The sequence below is a fragment of the Eschrichtius robustus genome, chromosome 8, assembly GCF_028021215.1.
Source record: "Eschrichtius robustus isolate mEscRob2 chromosome 8, mEscRob2.pri, whole genome shotgun sequence".
Classification (NCBI taxonomy): Eukaryota; Metazoa; Chordata; class Mammalia; order Artiodactyla; family Eschrichtiidae; genus Eschrichtius; species Eschrichtius robustus.
Window position 1 is genome coordinate 82,749,373 of NC_090831.1, and position 20,818 is coordinate 82,770,190.

General features: G+C 39.8%; 1 protein-coding gene across 1 annotated transcript in view; it reads left to right on the forward strand.

Annotated features, from left to right (window-relative positions):
• CHN2 (chimerin 2) overlaps positions 1–20,818 on the forward strand; it is a 325,693-nt gene that overhangs the window by 166,123 nt on the left and 138,752 nt on the right. Inside the window, exon 3 of the mRNA XM_068549225.1 lies at positions 1,876–1,931. Coding sequence (XP_068405326.1) covers positions 1,876–1,931 — 56 coding nt within the window. The remainder of the gene's footprint in view (positions 1–1,875; positions 1,932–20,818) is intronic.

Below are 20,818 nucleotides of genomic sequence, written 5' to 3' on the forward strand. Positions count from 1 at the left end.
GGTACTCGATATGCTGGTTCCCTTCTCTTCTCTCTTCCCCTCCATTCATCCTCAAAGCCTCCACATAATGCTGACTGTGGTATCTGTTCTACGGCAGATGTTCAAATATTTGCCGATATGAATTGCAAAGGTGCGCTTAGCTTAAAATGCTTCTCTTATAACAGCTGTACGTCCTTTGCCACCTTCAAGGGAAGCATTAAAAACGGTGTTCACAAAACTGTTCCAGCCATGCCCCCCACATATAACTGCTGGCTTCCGAGGGCGTCGACAATGGGAAGAGAAGAGAGGATAGGATTCTCTGGATGTGGGTTCTGCAATTGCTCTAAAGCTCTGTGATTCTAGGGGATGCCCCCTTTGGTTCCCTTTACACTCATTAACAGCAAAACCCTGCTGAAAAGCAGTTAGTTGGTGTTGGAGCTCATTCGAGAGGAATAAAGGATTCCATGCAGGCTCTGTCGTGATTTAAGGAGAGCATGGGCTCTAGTGGGAGAGTCAGTGGAATGTCCAAAACTATTTCTCTATTTTTTTGCCAGTTCTTCCTCATGTTTCCTCCTGCACAAGAAGCCTTCTCTGACCTGTCTCTGATACGTGGCTACAGTTGTCCTTAAGTGACACAGGCATCATCATTAGTGTGGGCAACCTAAGCTTAGAAATGCGGCACGTTAAAACAGCCATATGAGGGTTAGATGGTTCCTTCTCTGTTAGGAAGCTGAGTCATCTACCCTTAATTAGGTAAGAAAATAACCATGTTGAGCTGAAGGCATTGGGGAGCCATAGGTACAAAATACAACCCATCATTTCCACCTGTTTCCACATGACCATCTGCCCTTCAATTAAAATTTCTTTCTTTTATTTTTAGACCTAAGAATAAGCCAGAAGTTTTTGCTTCTCTTATTACATTTTCTAGAAGACTTTATGTGATCTAATTTTTAACGTTTCATAGATGTATTCTATGATATGATTCATAGATTTATTTGACATTAATTATTCCCTCTTCAAGATTCTGAAGATAACATCAAGTAGGTTTATTTTCAACCTCTATTTCCATGGAAGTAGAACCCCAAGGTACCTGCATAGAGTAGCTTTTCCTCTAAGAGAAGTAATCAAACCAGCTGAGCAGCAGAAAATCACTCATTATAGTCTGAAAAATCACAAATAATATTCTGATAAATTACATTTTTGTGTACAATTACCTGCTTTCCTCCATGCCCAAGCCTGAAAGTCTGTCTTTAAAACAGGATATAAGAGAGTTATTATTATTTAAGATCCTAAAGGGCCCAAGAAAAAGGAATGACAATGGGTGGGAAATAGTCAAGTAGGTAAGTATCCGTGGTGATGGGTGGGGCAAAAATGGAACTCGAGAAAAGAGAAATGAGCTGGGGCTTCATTCACTCACAGAATCGGCTGTGTCTTTGTCCATAACTGTAACATTTCAGAGAATGCCACTCCTCTTCTAATGCCCGTCTTTCCCTGGTATGTCAAGAAACATCAGCATTGAGATTCAGGAATCCTATTATATGATCTTACTACCTAGGTACTCACAAGTAGAATTTCATCTTTAAAATTGTCGACAGAATTTTAGCCCTATCTAGTCTTCCAAGAAAGCCGTAACATGAACAATGCCAGTAACAATTATGAAACTAAATTGTCCTTATAAAAATTTTTAAAAATCAGTTTTGCCCGTTTATAGTCATTGTGACTAATTTCCATGTAAATGATCTGCCTTTATTCAGTCTAAAAATGTGTCTGTATCTCCTTTGTTTTTTGGTTGAGAAATTTGCAGTTCTTGAAAGGTGGTTAGGTGGAACTGTTTGAAGGCATGTTGGTATGTGCTGATGCTTTTTAATTATACTTCTCTCTTTTTATATTTGGCAGTGTATCAGTTACAGCAAGAGGCCCCTCGTCCCAAGAGGATCATTTGTCCTGGGGAGGTCAGTACTCAGCTATTTCCAATACACCTTGTTAAATATGATGAATGGTCAGCACCATGTTGATATTGGAGGACCTTCAGATTTCCTGGGAGTTGATTTCTTTTAATGTTTGTTAAAGTGTCACCAAATTTAACATCTAAATAATCTATATTTTGAAATCAGGTATTATTTGAAAAATACTAACTTGGAATCAGAAGTCTTACATTTTTCACTACTACAGAGGCAAATTAAGCATCCTTTGTAAACTCCAAAATGTGTGTTCTGGTTGTTTTCTTTGTTCCTGCAGTTTTGATACTTTTATCATTTTTTTATTATGAAATGCTTCCAAAAGAGAAAATGCAGAGAATGATAAATATCTGGATACTCTCAACACCCATATTTAGCAAACCTTTACATTTTGTCATATTAAAAAAAATCCCTACGAGAAAAGTGACTGGGTTTTTATTCTTGGAGATAAGCTTAAAAATATATTGACTCATAAAAATGCTTACCAGGCACAGAACTTTCCCTAGCCCTCCTTTACTCATCAGTTCTCTTATCATCTGGGATGCCAGCAAGATTTGAAAGGCAGGACTAAGGCTCTGTTTTCTATTTTTATGCTGACTAGGTGCTTTAATAGCCAGACCAATATCCTTCAAACAAAGGTCCATGGGTCCTTGATTATTTTTGTTATTATGACTTTGATTAAATACAGAATAGCAGATTTCTTTTAAAGTGTCACATCTGCCTTATCAGAGGGAAAGGCTCTAATTCCAACAATCTTGAGATTTTTTCCCTTGAACATCAGTACTTTCTGGCAGACTGACTGGATCTGGTTTTGAATCTGTCTCAAAGACTTAGGTACATATGTACCCACACCCAGAGCCAACTTACCACTGTTTAATAAGTGTTTCTACATGAAATTTTACTTCTGTTGAAGGGTACTGAAGTTCATCAAGTAATCTGAATTTTAATAGAGTGGACATTCTCATCCCAGAAATATAGCCTGAGAAGAGAAAATATTTGATCTGTAAGGAAAAATCCAGGATGAGGTCAAATCTTTATTTGGTGCTATGATCTTGGTCTGTCACTAACCGTGCTGACTTGTCTTTTGGTTATTAAATAATATCCAAGTAAGAGAGATATAGGATAAATACAAAAATTTTAATGAGATGCTTTAATTAGGGTATTTTGGGTGAGAAATAAGAAACAAGTTGTTAAAAATTCTTTCAATCCTACTTTACGTTTAGTATTTTGCCATCAGGAAAAATATAACCATGTGTAGGGAGTTAGAGGAGTTTAAATGTCTCCATGAAAAGAATGTTTGTAAAATTAAAATACAACTAAAGTCTCTTCCTAGGGGTATTAATAAAAAGTCTACTGGTAAGGTCGGGCACTAGAACTTGAAACCCAAGGGGATATAGTAAATATTCATTTGTTCATTTATTTTATATATATGTAATATATAGATAAGAGAGAGAGACTGTTCTGTTCTGACTTAGATCTAGGTGTTGGGAATACAGCAAAGAACTTGGCTATTGGTGCTTTGAGTGTCATATTAATTGTATGTAATTAAAGATATATTTAAGATGTTATCTATGGGTGGGTGTAAAAGAGAGAGAGAGAGAAAGAAACAGAGAAAGAAAGAGAGAGAGAAATAGAAAGAAAGAAAGACAGAGAGAGCGAGAGAGAGATAAAGAGTCCGAGCACCTCTTTGTTTCTCACAATCCTTGGAACCATGTCCGTTGTCCTCTAAGCCAGGTGGAATGTTAGCAGCGGAGATGGGTAGATTCAGATTAGCTTCATGAAGCCTCTTCACAGGGTTCCCCTGAAACTCTTCAGACATCCTATGGGCTGAGGGTCCACAGCCTATCTCTTTAATGTCACACTTGGATCAGAAGGAAGCGCCCCAGAGGCCTTAGCAAAGCAGAGCTGTGAGCCACAAGCCACCACCATCTGCTATGACTAAAGGATATGGCGTGTGTACAGCTTTTTTCTTCCTTCTTTCTCGTCTTTTAAACCAAGCTTTTCACAGTTTGACCTTTATCAATCTGATTCATTAATAAGTTGTGCCTGGTGGATGCTGGATTCCTAGGTAACTTGCCTCTAGGAATTCCATATCTCATTTCTGCCAGGAAACCTAACACGAAATGGACATTCATCAACTCCATTTCCTGAGCAGGCAGCGTGGGGCCCATCCAGCCAGGCAGATGTCAGGTGATAAAAGGGCCGAGTGTGGCTGGAGGAACAGGTGCTGCCGAGGCGAGAGCCAGCCAGGGTAGCTTCAGGGCCCTTTGTCCTCCGGTGCAAATAATTCCTGCCCACACTGCTCGGCCTCCCAGGACTTGGCCTCCTTCTAGTGAAGGAGTGGTCGCTGGTGAGACCACTCCTGCTGCAGAGGGTGTTTTAGCAAACGGCTCTGTGCCTCATAGCACACCTGCGTGCTCGGGGATGTGCCCAATGAAGAAGCCTTTCGCTCTGAGTGTGTGGCCAGAAAGACTGAAGCTTTATTAACACATTTACATAAAGCCATAAAGGCTATTTCTTTTGAACAGTGAGTTATGATTTTTTCTGTGTCTTTGCCATCGTATCCCTCAGCTAGCCATTGAGTCCTCGCTTTATTGTACACACAGCCTCGCTGCCCTCCTTCTTAGTCTCCAGCCCCTGTCCTGTCAGCCACCTTGTCCCTGGCAAGCCTGCCCGGCTGTACTGCTCCAGCACACTCCATCTCTTTTGTTTCTCTGATGACTAATAACCTCCCAGGCTATGGGCCTCTCTCAGGTTCGGGTCCTCCCACTGAAAGTGATAAATCCCACATTAGAGCACCAAGTGAGTCTGCAGTTACAGTCATGGAACACTGTCGTTCAAGTGTACAGACACAGGCCAACCTGACTTGAATGCTTGGTGGCTCTCGACGGATACCAACCGCCTAATGGACTTTGTTGGAGAACTAGGCAATCGAGGGTACAGACTGATTGAGCAGGTGAAATCCAGTGAGCTTTGCAAACCCAGGAAGGGAAGCCCGGCTGCAGAGTCAGCTGGACTTGTTTTGAATCCTTGTTCTACCACTTTCCAGCTACCTGACTTAGAACCAAGCACTTACTCTCTCAGGGGGATTAAGCTCTACCCCCAGGGCAAACAGCTACTGTGCAGGGTGTTATAAGTGGGATCTATGTGTCAAGTGTCTAGAATGGTGCCTGGCACGTCAGAGGTACTCACTGTTGATGGCTCATGGCAGATTCAGAAATCTGTGGAGAGCAAGTTCTGAGACAGTCATTAGGGACAGAGTCACAGCAATGACAGTATTCTCTGGATGTGAGGGCCAAAAAGGCAGTGATCAAGAACAAAGCAAGATGCCTGGGTCAGGGATTAAGCTGCCATGTAAAAAGATACTGAGGAGGAGGAACAGAAGGTACAAGTGGCTGAACAACGGCTCTGGCACCAGTTAAGCCAGGGAGGGTCAGGTACTGAAATAATAGTCCATGGCTTTCTTGAGATTCATCGTCGTAAATTAATATTTATTGAGCAGCCACGGCACCTGGCACTCTTCTCTACCGGCATTTCCCGAGGGCTCCATGCCATGAGATTCAGAACATCTTCCGGTATGCAAAATTCTCACTTGTCCTTTCTGTCAATTATCAATCAGTCCTCACATAAGCATTTATTAATCACCAAATGTGTGCCGGGGTGGTCTGCTAGGAATTGTGCAGAATATCGACTCCTAAATTTGCATCTCTAGCTAAGACCTCTCCCCTGGGCTCCAAGCACCTCGCTCCATCTGTCTTCTTGACCTTTTCAGGGAGATGTCCCACCGGCCATCTCTAGCCAAATGCTCAAAGGAGAACTGGACCCCACTCCATTAAATGGCACCTAACTTCAGAAACCTGCATGCTTGTCTCTCCTACCCTCACCCTCTTCTCTTAGCAAGCTTCATTTACCTCCAAATATATCTTGCATTTGTCACTCTTCTCTGCCTCCAGGATTACCATGGGGTCGGGCCCATCATCGTTTCTTACCTGGATTGTTGCTGCTCAGCAGCCTTCAGCCTCATCTCCCTGCTTCCACTCTTGGCACTCTCCCTGACACACACACACACACACACACACACACGCACACACACACACACGCACACCCCATCCTTCAAACAGGAGCCCAAACCATCATTGTTAGATATAAATCCAACTGCTTCAGCAGCTTCCCATTGCTCTTAAAATAAAAGCAAGACCTCGGGCTTCCCTGGTGGTACAGTGGTTGAGAATTTGCCTGCTGATGCAAGGGACACGGATTCGAGCCCTGGTCTGGGAAGATCCCACATGCGGCGGAGCAACTAAGCCCGTGTGCCGCAACTATTGAGCCTGTGCGCCTAGAGCCCGTGAGGCACAGCTACTGAGCCCACGTGCCACAACTACTGAAGCCCGTGCACCCAGTGCCGGTGCTCCTCAACAAGAGAAGCCACCGCAATGAGAAGCCCGCACACCGCAACAAAGAGTAGCCCCCGCTCGCCGTACCTAGAGAAAGCCTGCGTGCAGCAACGACGACCCAACGCAGCCAAAAATAAAAACAAATATATTAATTAATTTAGAAATAAATAAAAGAAAAAAAAAAGCAAGACCTCTTGCCATGCCTGTGAGCCATGGTGTGGCTCCTGCCTTCCTCACTGCCCTGTCTGTACCATTCTTCTCGGAGTGCACTGCCTTGCAGCCCCACTAGCTCCTGCTCCTATTCATCAAACAGATCATACTGCTGCTACCACAGGGCCTTTGCATTTGCCCTTTGCCTGGAATTCTTGTCCTCGAGCTCTCTGCCTGTCCAAGTTTCAGATCAAATTTCACCTAATAAAGCCCTCCTTGAACCCCCTAAAAATTAGCACCTACAGACCTTCTCTCTCGTTTCACCCTGTTTATTTTGTTTATAGGACTTAATACACTCTCTAGTATGCTTTTGATCATATTTAACTGTTTACTTGTTGCTTGTACATCTCTCTCCAGGGGAATACAAGCTCCAGAGATGTCACCAGTCTTAATCATAAGTACTTCCCTAGCATTAAGCCCAGGGCCAAGCAGCAGTGGGCAATCAGTAAATATATGGTAAAATGATGAAAAAAAGGATAGAGACTGCTAACATAAGGAATTTAGAATTCTCAAACTATTACTAATAGCATATCAGATTTACTCAATGCTGTTATTAGGGGAGGGAGTTGAACTTTTTGGCTGTTGTTGAGGTTCTTACGTAAACATGGACTAATACTTTTTCCTGGAACATTCTTTCTTTTTGACCTTTCCAAAAGGCCAAACGTCAAGATTTACTTGCAAGGTCCCCAAGAATTACCTGAAGAATACAAAATATGCAGAAATTCTTTTATGACTGTAAATGATTTGGTGTCATTTGTCATTCTTTTTTGAAATTGTTGTAGTGAATATGGGATTAAAAAAAGCAATTTCAAAGCAGGGAAATAAATTACATACTATTATTTCAAATTGTTCTCCATTTTATGCGGCTTTACTTCCCCTCTCCCTTACCACAGAGTATTTTGGAAATTTTTTTTAATGCAGAAGTGAATTGTAGAACTGAAGTTTCTAGCATTTATGATCAGAACCTTTTTATTTTCTTGATTGTCAGAGGTTAAGCCAAGTACAGATGACAGTGAACTATCTTAAGTTGCCGTAGTACCTTATTTTACCTCCTAGTGAATTGTATTCACTTTTTAAATATTACTGTAAGTGCCCCTTCCCCCTTTTTCATGCATTTTCTCTAGCTTTTGGTGTTCCTAAATATCTACCCATTTCATCCCTTCTACCTTTATTTGTAAAAACTGTCCTTTTAAGCCTATAAGGGCATTTCATTTTATCATTAGGCTTTTAAATTTTCATTCACCATACCTAGATTTCACGTCTTAGAGTCTTGTAGCTTTAGGCGTTTATCTTGTCTTAGACATGTCTGGAAGATCGTAACAAGCCATACTGATTGGCTGTATCATTCTCAACTAACTCAGTACATTTCAAATCACAGATTTAAAGTAAACTCAGAGGGGTTTTCTAATATTCTACCATCCTTCCCCCTTTTCTTCTTCTATTCATTGAAAATAAATGTTTTTTGAAAACTCTACTGATTCAAGACATCTAGACGATATGTCTTTAACGTAATGAGATTGATTCTATAAGCCACAAACAAAAATCAATCCCATTACCTTTTAATTGGCTTTATGTGTAGTAATCAGAAGGCTATTTCTTCCCTGGTCAGAAATATTTCTCTTCTTTTCATCCTAGACTTCCTCCACTGGTCTCTTTTCTCCCCTTACTATTGATACAACCTAGAATAAAAGGCTTTTCCCATCATTATTACCCCCAGGCTTTCATTTCACTTCCTAATGCAGTCAGGCGTTTTTGCTGATGTGATTTCATCCTGAGCTAGACTTACTTTGCTTGTAGACCCACTGTTGTAAAGGGGGAAAACCTTCTCATAAAACTAATGTTAGAAAAAAAATTTTAGACACATGAGTTTTATTTTTTTTCTAAAGGTAAAACCAAGTTTTCTGCTTCTTTAAATAAAAAGCTGCTTTTTTTTATTAACAAGTGAGGCCATCTACCAAATTACATAACCTTCCAAAAATTTTACTCTCTTTGGAATATTCTGAATTTCTTCTAATGTAACGCAGACTTTGCACGTTTGCACCTAGAAAATATTTATTCATTTCCAAGGTGATATCGTGAGCAATGGATAAGGGCTCTTGCGGACAAGCTGCTATAGAATTCAGATGCTCAGAGGCTCCAAGCCGAGAGGACAGATGGCTAAACTGGAGAGGGCCACCAAGGAACAGCATATATATATATATATAAGTTGAGTGAAAGTTGAGGCAAAAGTAAAAGGTTTTTTTCCTAAAAACAGAATAAGGAAAATGAGGGAGAATTAACAGTGATTGATAAGAAGTGAAATTTCTTTCTTTTTTTTTTGAAATGTGCATTTTTAAAAAAATTTTCACATGAATTAGTATTTTATTTTGAGTTTTTGAATTTTGTTTTATTTATTTTTTTATACAACAGGTTGTTATTAGTCATCGAGTTTACACACATCAGTGTATACATGTCAATCGCAATCTCCCAATTCATCACACCACCATCCCCACCCCCGTGCCGCTTTCCCCCCTTGGTGACCATACGTTTGTTCTCTACATCTGTGTCTCTATTTCTGCCCTGCAAACCGGTTCATCTGTACCATTTTTCTAGGTTCCACATATATGCGTTAATATACGATATTTGTTTTTCTCTTTCTGACTTACTTCACTCTGTATGACAGTCTCTAGATTCATCCACGTCTCTACAAATGACCCAATTTCATTCCTTTTTATGGCTGAGTAATATTCCACTGTATATATTTACCACATCTTCTTTATCCAGTCGTCTGTCGATGGGCATTTAGGTTGCTTCCATGACCTGGCTATTGTAAATAGTGCTGCAATGAACATTGGGGTGCATGTGTCTTTTTGAATTATGGTTGTCTCTGGGTATGTGCCCAGTAGTGGGATTGCTGGGTCATATGGTAATTCTATTTATAGTTTTTTAAGGAACCTCCATATTGTTCTCCATAGTGGCTGTATCAATTTACATTCCCACCAACAGGGCAAGAGGGTTCCCTTTTCTCCACACCCTCTCCAGCATTTGTTGTTTGTAGATTTTCTGATGATGCCCATTCTAACTGGTGTGAGGTGATACCTCATTGTAGTTTTGATTTGCATTTCTCTAATAATTAGTGATGTTGAGCATCTTTTCATGTGCTTCTTGGCCATCTGTATGTCTTCTTTGGAGAAATGTCTATTTAGGTCTTCTGCCCATTTTTGGATTGGGTTGTTTGTTTTTTTAATATTGAGTTACATGAGCTGTTTATATATTTTGGAGATTAATCCTTTGTCCGTTGATTCATTTGCAAATATTTTCTCCCATTCTGAGGGTTGTCTTTTTGTCTTGTTTGTAGTTTCCTTTGCTTTGCAAAAGCTTTGAAGTTTAATTAGGTCCCATTTGTTTATTTTTGTTTTTATTTCCATTACTCTAGGAGGTGGATCAAAAAAGATCTTGCTGTGATTTATATCAAAGAGTGTTCTTCCTATGTTTTCCTCTAAGAGTTTTATACTGTCTGGTCTTACATTTGGGTCTCTAATCCATTTTGAGTTTATTTTAGTGTAAGGTGTTAGGGAGTGCTCTAATTTCATTCTTTTACATGTAGCTGTCCAGTTTTCCCAGCACCAATTATTGAAGAGACTGTCTTTTCTCCATTGTATATCCTTGCCTCCTTTGTCAAAGATTAATTGACCATAGGTGCGTGGGTTTATCTCTGGGCTTTCTATCCTATTCCATTGATCTATATTTCTGTTTTTGTGCCAGTACCATGTCGTCTTGATTACTGTAGCTTTGTAGTATAGTCTGAAGTCAGGGAGCCTGATTCCTCCAGCTCTGTTTTTTTCCCTCAAGACTGCTTTGGCTATTCGGGGTCTTCTGTGTCTCCATACAAATTTTAAGATTTTTTGTTGTAGTTCTGTAAAAAATGCCATTGGTAATTTGATAAGGATTGCATTGAATCTGTAGATTGCTTTGGGTAGTATAGTCATTTTCACAATGTTGATTCTTCCAATCCAAGAACATGGTACATCTCTCCATCTGTTGGTATCATCTTTAATTTCTTTCAACAGTGTCTTATAGTTTTCTGCATACAGGTCTTTTGTTTCCCTAGGTAGGTTTATTCCTAGGTATTTTATTCTTTTTGTTGCAATGGTAAATGGGAGTGTTTCCTTAATTTCTCTTTCAAATTTTTCATCATTAGTGTATAGGTATGCAAGAGATTTCTGTGCATTAATTTTGTATCCTGCAACTTTACCAAATTCATTGATTAGCTCTACTAGTTTTCTGGTGGCATCTTTAGGATTCTCTATGTATAGTATCATGTCATTGACAAACAGTGACAGTTTTACTTCTTCTTTTCAAGTTTGTATTCCTTTTATTTCTTTTTCTTCTCTGATTGCCGTGGCTAGGACTTCCAAAACTATGTTGAATAATAGTGGTGAGAGTGGACATCCTTGTCTTGTTCCTGATCTTAGAGGAAATGCTTTCAGTTTTTCACCATTGAGAATGATGTTTGCTGTGGGTTTGTCATATATGGCCTTTATTATGTTGAGGTAGGTTCCCTCTGTGCCCACTTTCTGGAGAGTTTTTATCATAAATGGGTGTTGAATTTTGTCAAAAGCTTTTCCTGCATCTATTGAGATGATCATACGGTTTTTATTCTTCAATTTGTTAATATGATGTATCACATTGATTGATTTGCGTATATTGAAGAATCCTTGCATCCCTGGGATAAATCCCACTTGATCATGGTGTATGATCCTTTTAATGTGTTGCTGGATTCTGTTTGCTAGTATTTTGTTGAGGATTTTTGCATCTATATTCATCAGTGATATTGGTCTGTAATTTTCTTTTTTTTGTAGTATCTTTGTCTGGTTTGGTATCAGGGTGATGGTGGCCTCATAGGATGAGTTTGAGAGTGTTCCTTCCTCTGCAATTTTTTGGAAGAGTTTGAGAAGGATGGGTGTTAGCTCTTCTCTAAATGTTTGATAGAATTCACCTGTGAAGCCATCTGGTCCTGGACTTTTGTTTATTGGAAGATTTTTAATCACAGTTTCAATTTCATTACTTGTGATTGGTCTGTTCATATTTTCTGTTTCTTCCTGGTTCAGTCTTGGAAGCTTATACCTTCCTAAGAATTTGTCCATTTCTTCCAGGTTGTCCATTTTATTGGCATAGAGTTGCTTGTAGTAGTCTCTCAGGATGCTTTGTATTTCTGTGGTGTCTATTGTAACTTCTTTTTCATTCCTAATTTTATTGGTTTGAGTCCTCTCCCTCTTTTTCTTGATGAGTCTGGCTAATGGTTTATCCATTTTGTTTATCTTCTCAAAGAACCAGCTTTTAGTTTTATTGATCTTTGCTATTGTTTTCTTTGTTTCTATTTCATTTATTTCTACTCTGATCTTTATTATTTCTTTCCTTCTACTACTTTGGGTTTTGTTTGTTCTTCTTTCTCTAGTTCCTTTAGGTGTAAGGTTAGATTGTTTATTTGAGATTTTTCTTGTTTCTTGAGGTAGGCTTGTATAGCTATAAACTTCCCTCTTAGAACTGCTTTTGCTGCATCCCATAGGTTTTGGATCGTCATGTTTTCATTGTCATTTGTCTCTAGGTATTTTTTGATTTCCTCTGTGATTTCTTCATTGATCTCTTGGTTATTTAGTAATGTGCTGTTTAGCCTCCATGTGTTTGTGTTTTTTACGTTTTTTCCCCTGTAATTGATTTCTAATCTCATAGCGTTATGGTCAGAAAAGATGCTTGATATAATTTCAATTTTCTTAAATTTACTGAGGCTTGATTTGTGACCCAAGATGTGATCTATCCTGGAGAATGTTCCATGCACACTTGAGAAGAAAGTGTAATCTGCTGTTTTTGGATGGAATGTCCTATAAATATCAATTAAATCGATCTGGTCTATTGTGTCATTTAAAGCTTGTGTTTCCTTATTAATTTTCTGTTTGGATGATCTGTCCATTGGTGTAAGTGAGGTGTTAAAGTCCCCCACTATTACTGTGTTACTGTTGATTTCCTCTTTTATAGCTATTAGCAGTTGCCTTATGTATTGAGGTGCTCCTGTGTTGGGTGCATATATATTTATAATTGTTATATCTTCTTCTTGGATTGATCCCTTGATCATTATGTAGTGTCCTTCCTTGTCTCTTGTAACCTTCTTTATTTTAAAGTCTATTTTATCTGATATGAGTATTCCTACTCCAGCTTTCTTTTGATTTCCATTTGCATGGAATATCTTTTTCCATCCCCTCACTTTCAGTCTGAATGTGTCCCTATGCCTGAAGTGGGTCTCTTGTAGACAGCATATATATGGGTCTTGTTTTTGTATCCATTCAGCAAGCCTGTGTCTTTTGGTTGGAGCATTTAATTCATTTACATTTAAGGTAATTATCGATACGTGTGTTCCTATTACCATTTTCTTAATTGTTTTGGGGTTTTTTTGGTAGGTCCTTTTCTTCTCTGTGTTTCCCACTTAGAGAAGTTCCTTTAGCATTTGTTGTAGAGCTGGTTTGGTGGTGCTGAATTCTCTTAGCTTTTGCTTGTCTGTAAAGCTTTTGATTTCTCCATCGAATCTGAATGAGATTCTTGCCGGGTAAAGTAATCTTGGTTTTAGGTTCTTCCCTTTCATCATTTTAAGTATATCATGCCACTCCCTTCTGGCTTGTAGAGTTTCTGCTGAGAAGTCAGCTGTTAACCTTATGGGAATTCCCTTGTATATTATTTGTCATTTTTCCCCTGCTGCTTTTAATAATTTTTCTTTGTCTTTAATTTTTGCCAATTTGATTACTATGTGTCTTGGCATGTTTCTCCTCGGATTTATCCTATATGGGACTCTCTGTGCTTCCTGGACTTGGGTGGCTATTTCCTTTCCCATATTAGGGAAGTTTTCGACTATAATCTCTTCAAATATTTTCTCAGGTCCTTTCTCTCTCTCTTATCCTTCTGGGACCCCTATAATGCGAATGTTGTTGCATTTAATGTTGTCCCAGAGGTCTCTTAGGCTGTCTTCATTTCTTTTCATTCTTTTTTCTTTATTCTGTTCCGCAGCAGTGAATTCCACCATTCTGTCTTCCAGGTCACTTATCCGTTCTTCTGCCTCAGTTATTCTGCTATTGATTCCTTCTAGTGTAGTTTTCATTTCAGTTATTGTATTGTTCATCTCTGTTTGTTTGTTCTTTAATTCTTCTAGATCTTTGTTAAACATTTCTTGTATCTTCTCGATCTTTGCCTCCATTCTTTTTCCAAGGTCCTGGATCAGCTTCACTATCATTATTCTGAATTCTTTTTCTGGAAGATTGCCTATCTCCACTTCATTTAGTTGTTTTTCTGGGGTTTTATCTTGTTCCTTCATCTGGTATATAGCCCTCTGCCTTTTCATCTTGTCTGTCTTTCTGTGAATGTGTTTTTTGTTCCACAGGCTGCAGGATTGTAGTTCTTCTTGCTTCTGCTGTCTGCCCTCTGAGAAGTAAAATTTCTTAAGAAGGTACTACTAGAGATGAAGTACTACATTGTGTAGTTAGTTGTTTTAGAGAAAAAAAGAATAACCGACAGCATCATGGATTACAACACACACTCTGTTATCCTTACTTAGTCTGTGACAGCCATAATCCAAGATACCATTGCTCACAGATCAGAGGAGGGAGAGGGTTGGTCCAGACTGAGGGCACAGAGGTTATGAGGAGGTGCTGGCTTTTGTAGGGCCAGCCTTACCCAAACAGAAAGCAAAGGTCTCCACACCAGTCGCTACCTAGAACAACCCACAGTATGTCTGCTCTGTGACTCAGAGGTCAGGTCCAACAAAATTTCAGGTGTGGCCAGGATCCTCTGAGAAAGGGAACAGGTACATAGCACTGTATGCACTAGTGAGGTTTAAAAGACATGCTTCACATTTGACTCATCTGGTTAAACATTAACTGAGAAATAATGCTGATGGGGGCAGGTTACACTTTGCCCCGAGCAAGCCATGTTTCCTAGGGTAGTGCGGCCTGGCTAATCAAGCAGTGAGACGTTTGAAAAATAATGTGGATGGCACAGTCTCAGACCGTCCCGATTTGACTATGGCTGCTCTAAGGGATATTACCTAATTATTTACTGCTATCAGTCTTTCCATAGTAATCCACACATATGGATCACTTACGGCACCCTGAGCACTGGGTTAAGAGTTTCACGTATGTTATTTCTCATAACAGTGCCATGGCAATTGTTATCTGTCTCGTTTTACAAGAGGAAATGAGACAAATAGCACAGGAAGGGCAGAGCCAGATTCAGACTCAGATAGTCCAAATCCAGGACTGGCCTTCTAACCCAGTGATTCTGAAAGTGTGCTCCTAAGACCAGCAGCAGCGGCATCACCAGGGAACCTATCAGAAATGCAGATTTTCTGGCCCACCCCAGACCTACGAATCACAGACTTGGAGTTGGGGCCCAGCAATCTGGGTTTTAACAAACCCTGCAGGTCATTCTGATGTTCGCTCAAGTGGGAGGACCACTGCTGTAGCCATTGTTCTCACTTCCTCTACTTTCTTTTTTTTTTTAAATTGAAGTATAGTTGATTTACAATGCTGTGTTAGTTTCTGGTGTACAACAAAGTGATTCAATTTTATATATATATATATATGCATATATACTATATATATACTCTTTTTCAGAGTCTTTTCCATTATAGGTTATTACAACATACTGAATATAGTTCCCTGTGCTATACAGTAAATCCTTTTTGTTTATCTATTTTATATATAGTAGCATATCTCTGTTAATCCCAAACTCCTAATTTATTCCTCCTCCCCTTTCACCTTAGGTAACCATAGTTTTTTTTTCTATTTCTGTGAGTCAGTTTCTGTTTTGTAAATAAGTCCATTTGTATCATTTTTTTAGATTCCACCTATAAATGGTATCATATGGTATTTGTTTGTGTCTTTCTGACTTATTTCGCTTCCTAGAGTATGACAATCTCTAGATCCATCCATGTTACTTCAAGTGGCATTCATTCTTTTTTATGGCTGAGTGGTATTCTATTGTGTATATATACCACATCTTCTTTATCCATTCATCTGTCAATGGATATTTGGGTTGCTTCGACGTGTTGGCTGTTGTAAATAGTGCTGCCAGGAACATTGGGGTGCATGTATCTTTTCGAATGAAATGGTCTCTCTACTTTCTGTTTCATGCTGCTTTCTCTGTGCCCTGGACTAGGAGAATCAAGATGCTTTGTCTCCTGATGATGCTTACTGTTTGCCCAGCACTGTGCTAGATTTTTCATGAACTTCAAAGTCGATGCCAAGTTACCCCATAGCCGCCTTTTTTTCTAGATGTACTTCCTCCTAGATGTTATTTTCCACCCTTTAAAAGTATTTTGCCTTTGCCTTTCTTCTTTGCTACGTCTAGCTTTCCCACACCCTCGTATGTTGCAGAGGCCAAATATGAATCTTTGTAGGGGAATGGTCAGTGCTTAATTTAACCTGGTTTTCTATGCCCACCACCGCCCTCCCACCCTTCTTAGTCTTATGTTTGCAGGACTAATTAACAAAAATATTCAAATTCAGTTCTAATCAGGTGATTCATATTCATGTTTGTGCATATTCGGTATATATTCTTATGAACTCCAGCTCTTTTTGATGTTTTCCTTACCTTGTGACTGTGCAGAAATCCTGGCTAAATCTATTTACTCTTGATTTTTTTTTTTTTTTTTTTTGGCTGCATTGGGTTTCCGTTGCTGCGCGTGGGCTTTTCTCTAGTTGTGGCGAGTGGGAGCCACTCCTCACTGCAGTGTGCGGGCCTCTCACTGCAGTGGCCCCTCCCGTTGCAGAGCATGGGCTCTAGGTTCACGGGCTTCAGCAGCTGCAGCAGGCGGGCTCAGTAGCTGTGGCTCGCAGGCTTAGTTGCTCCGCGGCATGTGGGATCCTCCCAGACCAGGGATCAAACCCGTGTCCCCTGCATTGGCAGGCAGATTCCCAACCACCGTGCCACCAGGGAAGTCCCTTTACTCTTGCTTTTAATGGACCTTTGCATTAATAAAAATACCAAATCCATTATCATTATGTCAGGAATACTGTGAATTATACTTCTATTTTCCAAGTGCTAGTCACTTCACTCAGTGGATCATCTCTGTGCTCGATGAGTAGCTCTCAATTCAGGATTGAAGGCGATTAATTTACCAATAAAAGCCAGTCCAGTGCTGGTGTAGTCCTGACCTTGCCTCCTTGCCTCAGTCTACCACTCCTTTTGCCTTCCCCAGGTTGACTGGTGCCATTGGTAATCAGTCACCTTTGGCTCTGTCCTCTGACAAACCACAGTCTTGGCATTAGCTCTCAGTACACCGTATCTCCCTGTCTTGTTGGACAGAATAGCAAGCTTTGCTTTCACGATAGTATCTCTTTCCTCCTCCTTATTTACATGGCCAGTGTCATCTCCCCATCTACTGTGGGAGGAAATTAAATAGCCTTGGCACAGCCCGACAAAGGCATATTGGATGCCATCAAGCACCTTGTGTCTTCCTAGGTAATTACGCATCAATCGTTTGATGAATTGTTCTTGTATCTCCAGGGATATTTCTACCACGTCTGTAATTACACTTTTCTGGTTGTCCCTTTGCTCTGCTGTGATCCTCCAAGTTCCATGACTTCTCAAAGACCATGCTTAATGACACTCCAGCAGCACCTTTTTCAATTCAAGGATACAGATCAGATCCCTCAGGGTTTCAGTATTCTCCGTCGTTTAACAATATAATTCAACCATTTGCTGTCTTAGTTCATTTTGATTTTGTAAGTTGCCATCAGTATGCCATAGAGTAAAAATGAATGATTCTCTCCTTTCTGCACAGTAAGAGACAAAAGGGCATGAACACAAATAGATGATTTGACCCAACATTAAATAAAAAGGCCTTTTGAGGCACTGGCAAAAGCTCAGAGTTTTGAGCTAACTATAAGATGTCCTGAAACCGATTTTTAAGAATGGACTCTAATGTTTGTTAGTCTAGCATAGCCATTGGCAAACTATAGTCTGCCAGCTTTTTTTGTAAATAAAGTTTTATTAGAACACAGCAATGCTCATTCCTTTACGTATTGTCTACGGCTGCTTTTTTGCTTCCATGTGGAGTACTTGAGACAAATTGTATGGTCCTCAAAGCATTTACTATCTAACCCTTGACAGAAAAAGTTTCCTGACCCCTAGTCTTGCACTTGAAGTAACTTTGAAGAGTGAGTTAATACATGTACTGCACTCAGAACAGTGCCTGGCATTTATCTATGGGAAGTATTGGTCTTTAATTTCTACCACTTCCCAAGCACTTGTGTAAATGTTAGCCAGAAAGGGAATTTTAGACCTGTAATGTAGGATGAATTTGATCCCAAGCCATTATAAGGAACATTTTGACCTTCATATTTAACACATGTAAATTGATGAAAGAAGCCAGGGAAGTTACAATAAGAAGTTGTAAAAAGAAAAAAAAAGGTGTTCTTTCACCTGCTTTCTCACGGCCACTTCCTCCCCATCAAGAAATGGTAGCCTGTTAGAAGAGGTGGCCCAGTGCTCCATAAGCAGGAAATTGAAGAGGTATGTGGAATCTCTTTATTTGGTAACACCATCTGAACATGCAAACTAAGCTCACTTTCTTTAATTTCAGGAACAGAGCTGGTGTTACCTTCCTGTTAAAAGTCTATATGTTACTGAATTCTGATTAATGATTTGCCTGCTGAAGCATCTGGGGGAAAGAGTGCCATGTCTGTAACTTACTATGAAATACAGCCCCCCACAAATTTGGATTAGTGGATGGATAGAGGGATGAAGAAATAGATATGCCATAGAGCAAGTATATATAGTACCTTATAGAATCTAGGGGGTGCCTATATGGGTGTTTGCTGTAAAAGTCTTTCAATATTTCTGCCTGTGTGAAAATTTTCATAATAAAATGTCAAGAAGAAAAACAAAGAACGTTTGTGCAAGAAGAGCAATGGCAGGGCATGCTCCGGCCCAGGGAACAAAAATGAAAGGCAGGAGGGTGTCTCAGTGTCAGAGCTGCTGCAAACACCATAAGCTCAAGAATTTTTAATGTGGAATAATTTGTCAGAAAAAGAATTTGAAAGCAAGGACAAACATTAATAAGGCACTTTTACTCTTATTTATTACCATGTTGGGAATTGTTTGGGGGAAATGCTAAATTAAGTAATTTTTTTAACAGGCTTCTGGATTTTATGGCATCATCACCATGTAGCAAAATGAATATGGGACCTGAAATCAACTAGGTTTCAACCCTGAATCTTCTGCTAACCGTGTGTAGGACTGGGAGAAAATTAATTTATCACTCTGAACTGCAGCTTTCTCATCTATGAAAAGGAGGCAAAGATACATAGTCCACCCTCCTGGTAGAAGAATAAATATAAAAGCATTCTGAAAGCCATGAAGATGTCACCAGACAATGAGTTCTCAATGGGGGCAGTATTATGCCCAAGGAGGGGCGATTGGTTCTTGAGGGGGCTTATAAAAAAATTTTACTATTTCAATGTATAAAGCACAGATATACATATAGAACATAAACAGGTATACAATCTATCTGTAGTATTGAAATTTCACTGGGAAGAGATGATTAGGGAAGAAAAACACGTGCAAAAAAGGAAGGTTATAATGCAAACAATATTGAGAACATTTTGCTGGATAATCTTTAATTCCTACCATCTCCTAAGTTCTGTCCCCTTTTTCTATAGGTAGCTTAATTTGATCCATCAGTTTGAGCACATAAATTTGAATTCTTACATTGAATACTTACATTTGAATCTTATATTTCTAGGAGGAGGGAGAAAATAAAAAAACTTCTGGGGAGAAGAATGAGAATGATGGACATTGTCTTTTCCAAAGCACATGTAGTACCACTTAACCCAAATACCATTAAGCTTTGAAGGAAGGAATTTGCTAACAAGAATGAGGCATTAAATGAGTGTACTCACCCAATCTTTTTCCTGCTAGAAATTTAACAGTAGCATTAGTTTTCCCTTGATTTGACTCGATTCTTTTGGGTACTTCAAGCTCTTTGAGCCTAAGAGGTACGTGGAGAATTTAAAGAGAGTTCCAAGGAGAATAATGAAGATGAATTAAGGTTTGGAAAATAGGATCTATTGGAAAAGATTAAAAGGACAAGGATTATTTAGTGTGAGGAAGAACAGGCAATCAGGTGGCACAGAGATGGCTTCTAATAGTGGAAACCTCCTATGGAGAATATTCTCAGGTTCTTATCTGTACTGAAGACCAAAGGAAGGGAAAAAGTGTATTTTGAAGCAAGAGAGATGTGAGATTAGATATTAAGATAAAATAACTGTCCATGATTAAATCCTAGACTTTGACTCTCCTTTATGGGATTTTTTCAAAATAAGGTGCCTGTCTGTAGGACGTATCAGGAGGAGGGACAGGTGAACCCATCACATTTGCTTCTCCTGCCCTGGTCAGAGGCCGGCCAGCCAGCCTGGCCAATGAGGCCTCCATGGGCTTTGGCTTGATGGAATGAAAGTCATTTTTCCTGGAGCCGTGGCTTCAGGATGCCAGAGGATGAGTACCAAGCCCTAGCCAAGAGATCACAGCCAGAGCAATACACCCAGCTGGGTTGTCCATACAAGCAGTGCCAGAGGTGGGTGTTGGGTGTCAACACATGGAGCCAAGGAGTCAGTGCCAGAGAAGACGTAGCAAGGAAGAGTGGGTCAAAGTGAGCTGCTGGGAAGATGATGTAGACCAGCTGCCGAGGAGAGTAATGCCCATGGCTAGGCTTTTAGGTGCTGTTGGAAGGCTACTGTGAGAGTGGATCAAAATCCATGTAGAAGTCCTAGGAAGTTGTTCATTCTTTCCATGTTTGGAAACTACTGCCCAAAATCATGGTTTCCACTCCTATGTATGTGTCAGAATCCCCTGTGGAGCTTTGTAAACCTCACAGCCACCCTGGCTCCAGCCTTAGAGATTGGGATTTAATGGGAATATCTCTTAGGATTCTTTTGTGAGCAACAGAAACCAAATCTGGCTAAATTTAGGGGGGAAAAAAAAGATTGGGAAGAGGGAGTAGTGAGGAGAGTGGTTGGAAAGATATGAAGAAAGTCTCTGTACAGAAAAAAAAATGCTGAACAAGGGGCTTTGGGAAGGATCTGTGAATCAGGACATCTCCAGGGATCCAGGAAATAGGATGGCTGCACCTCTGAGCAGTAGAGTGTGTGGTTAGGGGCCCAGGCTCTGGGATATTATAGCCTGCTTTTATACCCTGCTTCTCTGTGCTTCAGTTTGCCCTTTGGAAATGGGTGTGATAGATTTTACCTATGG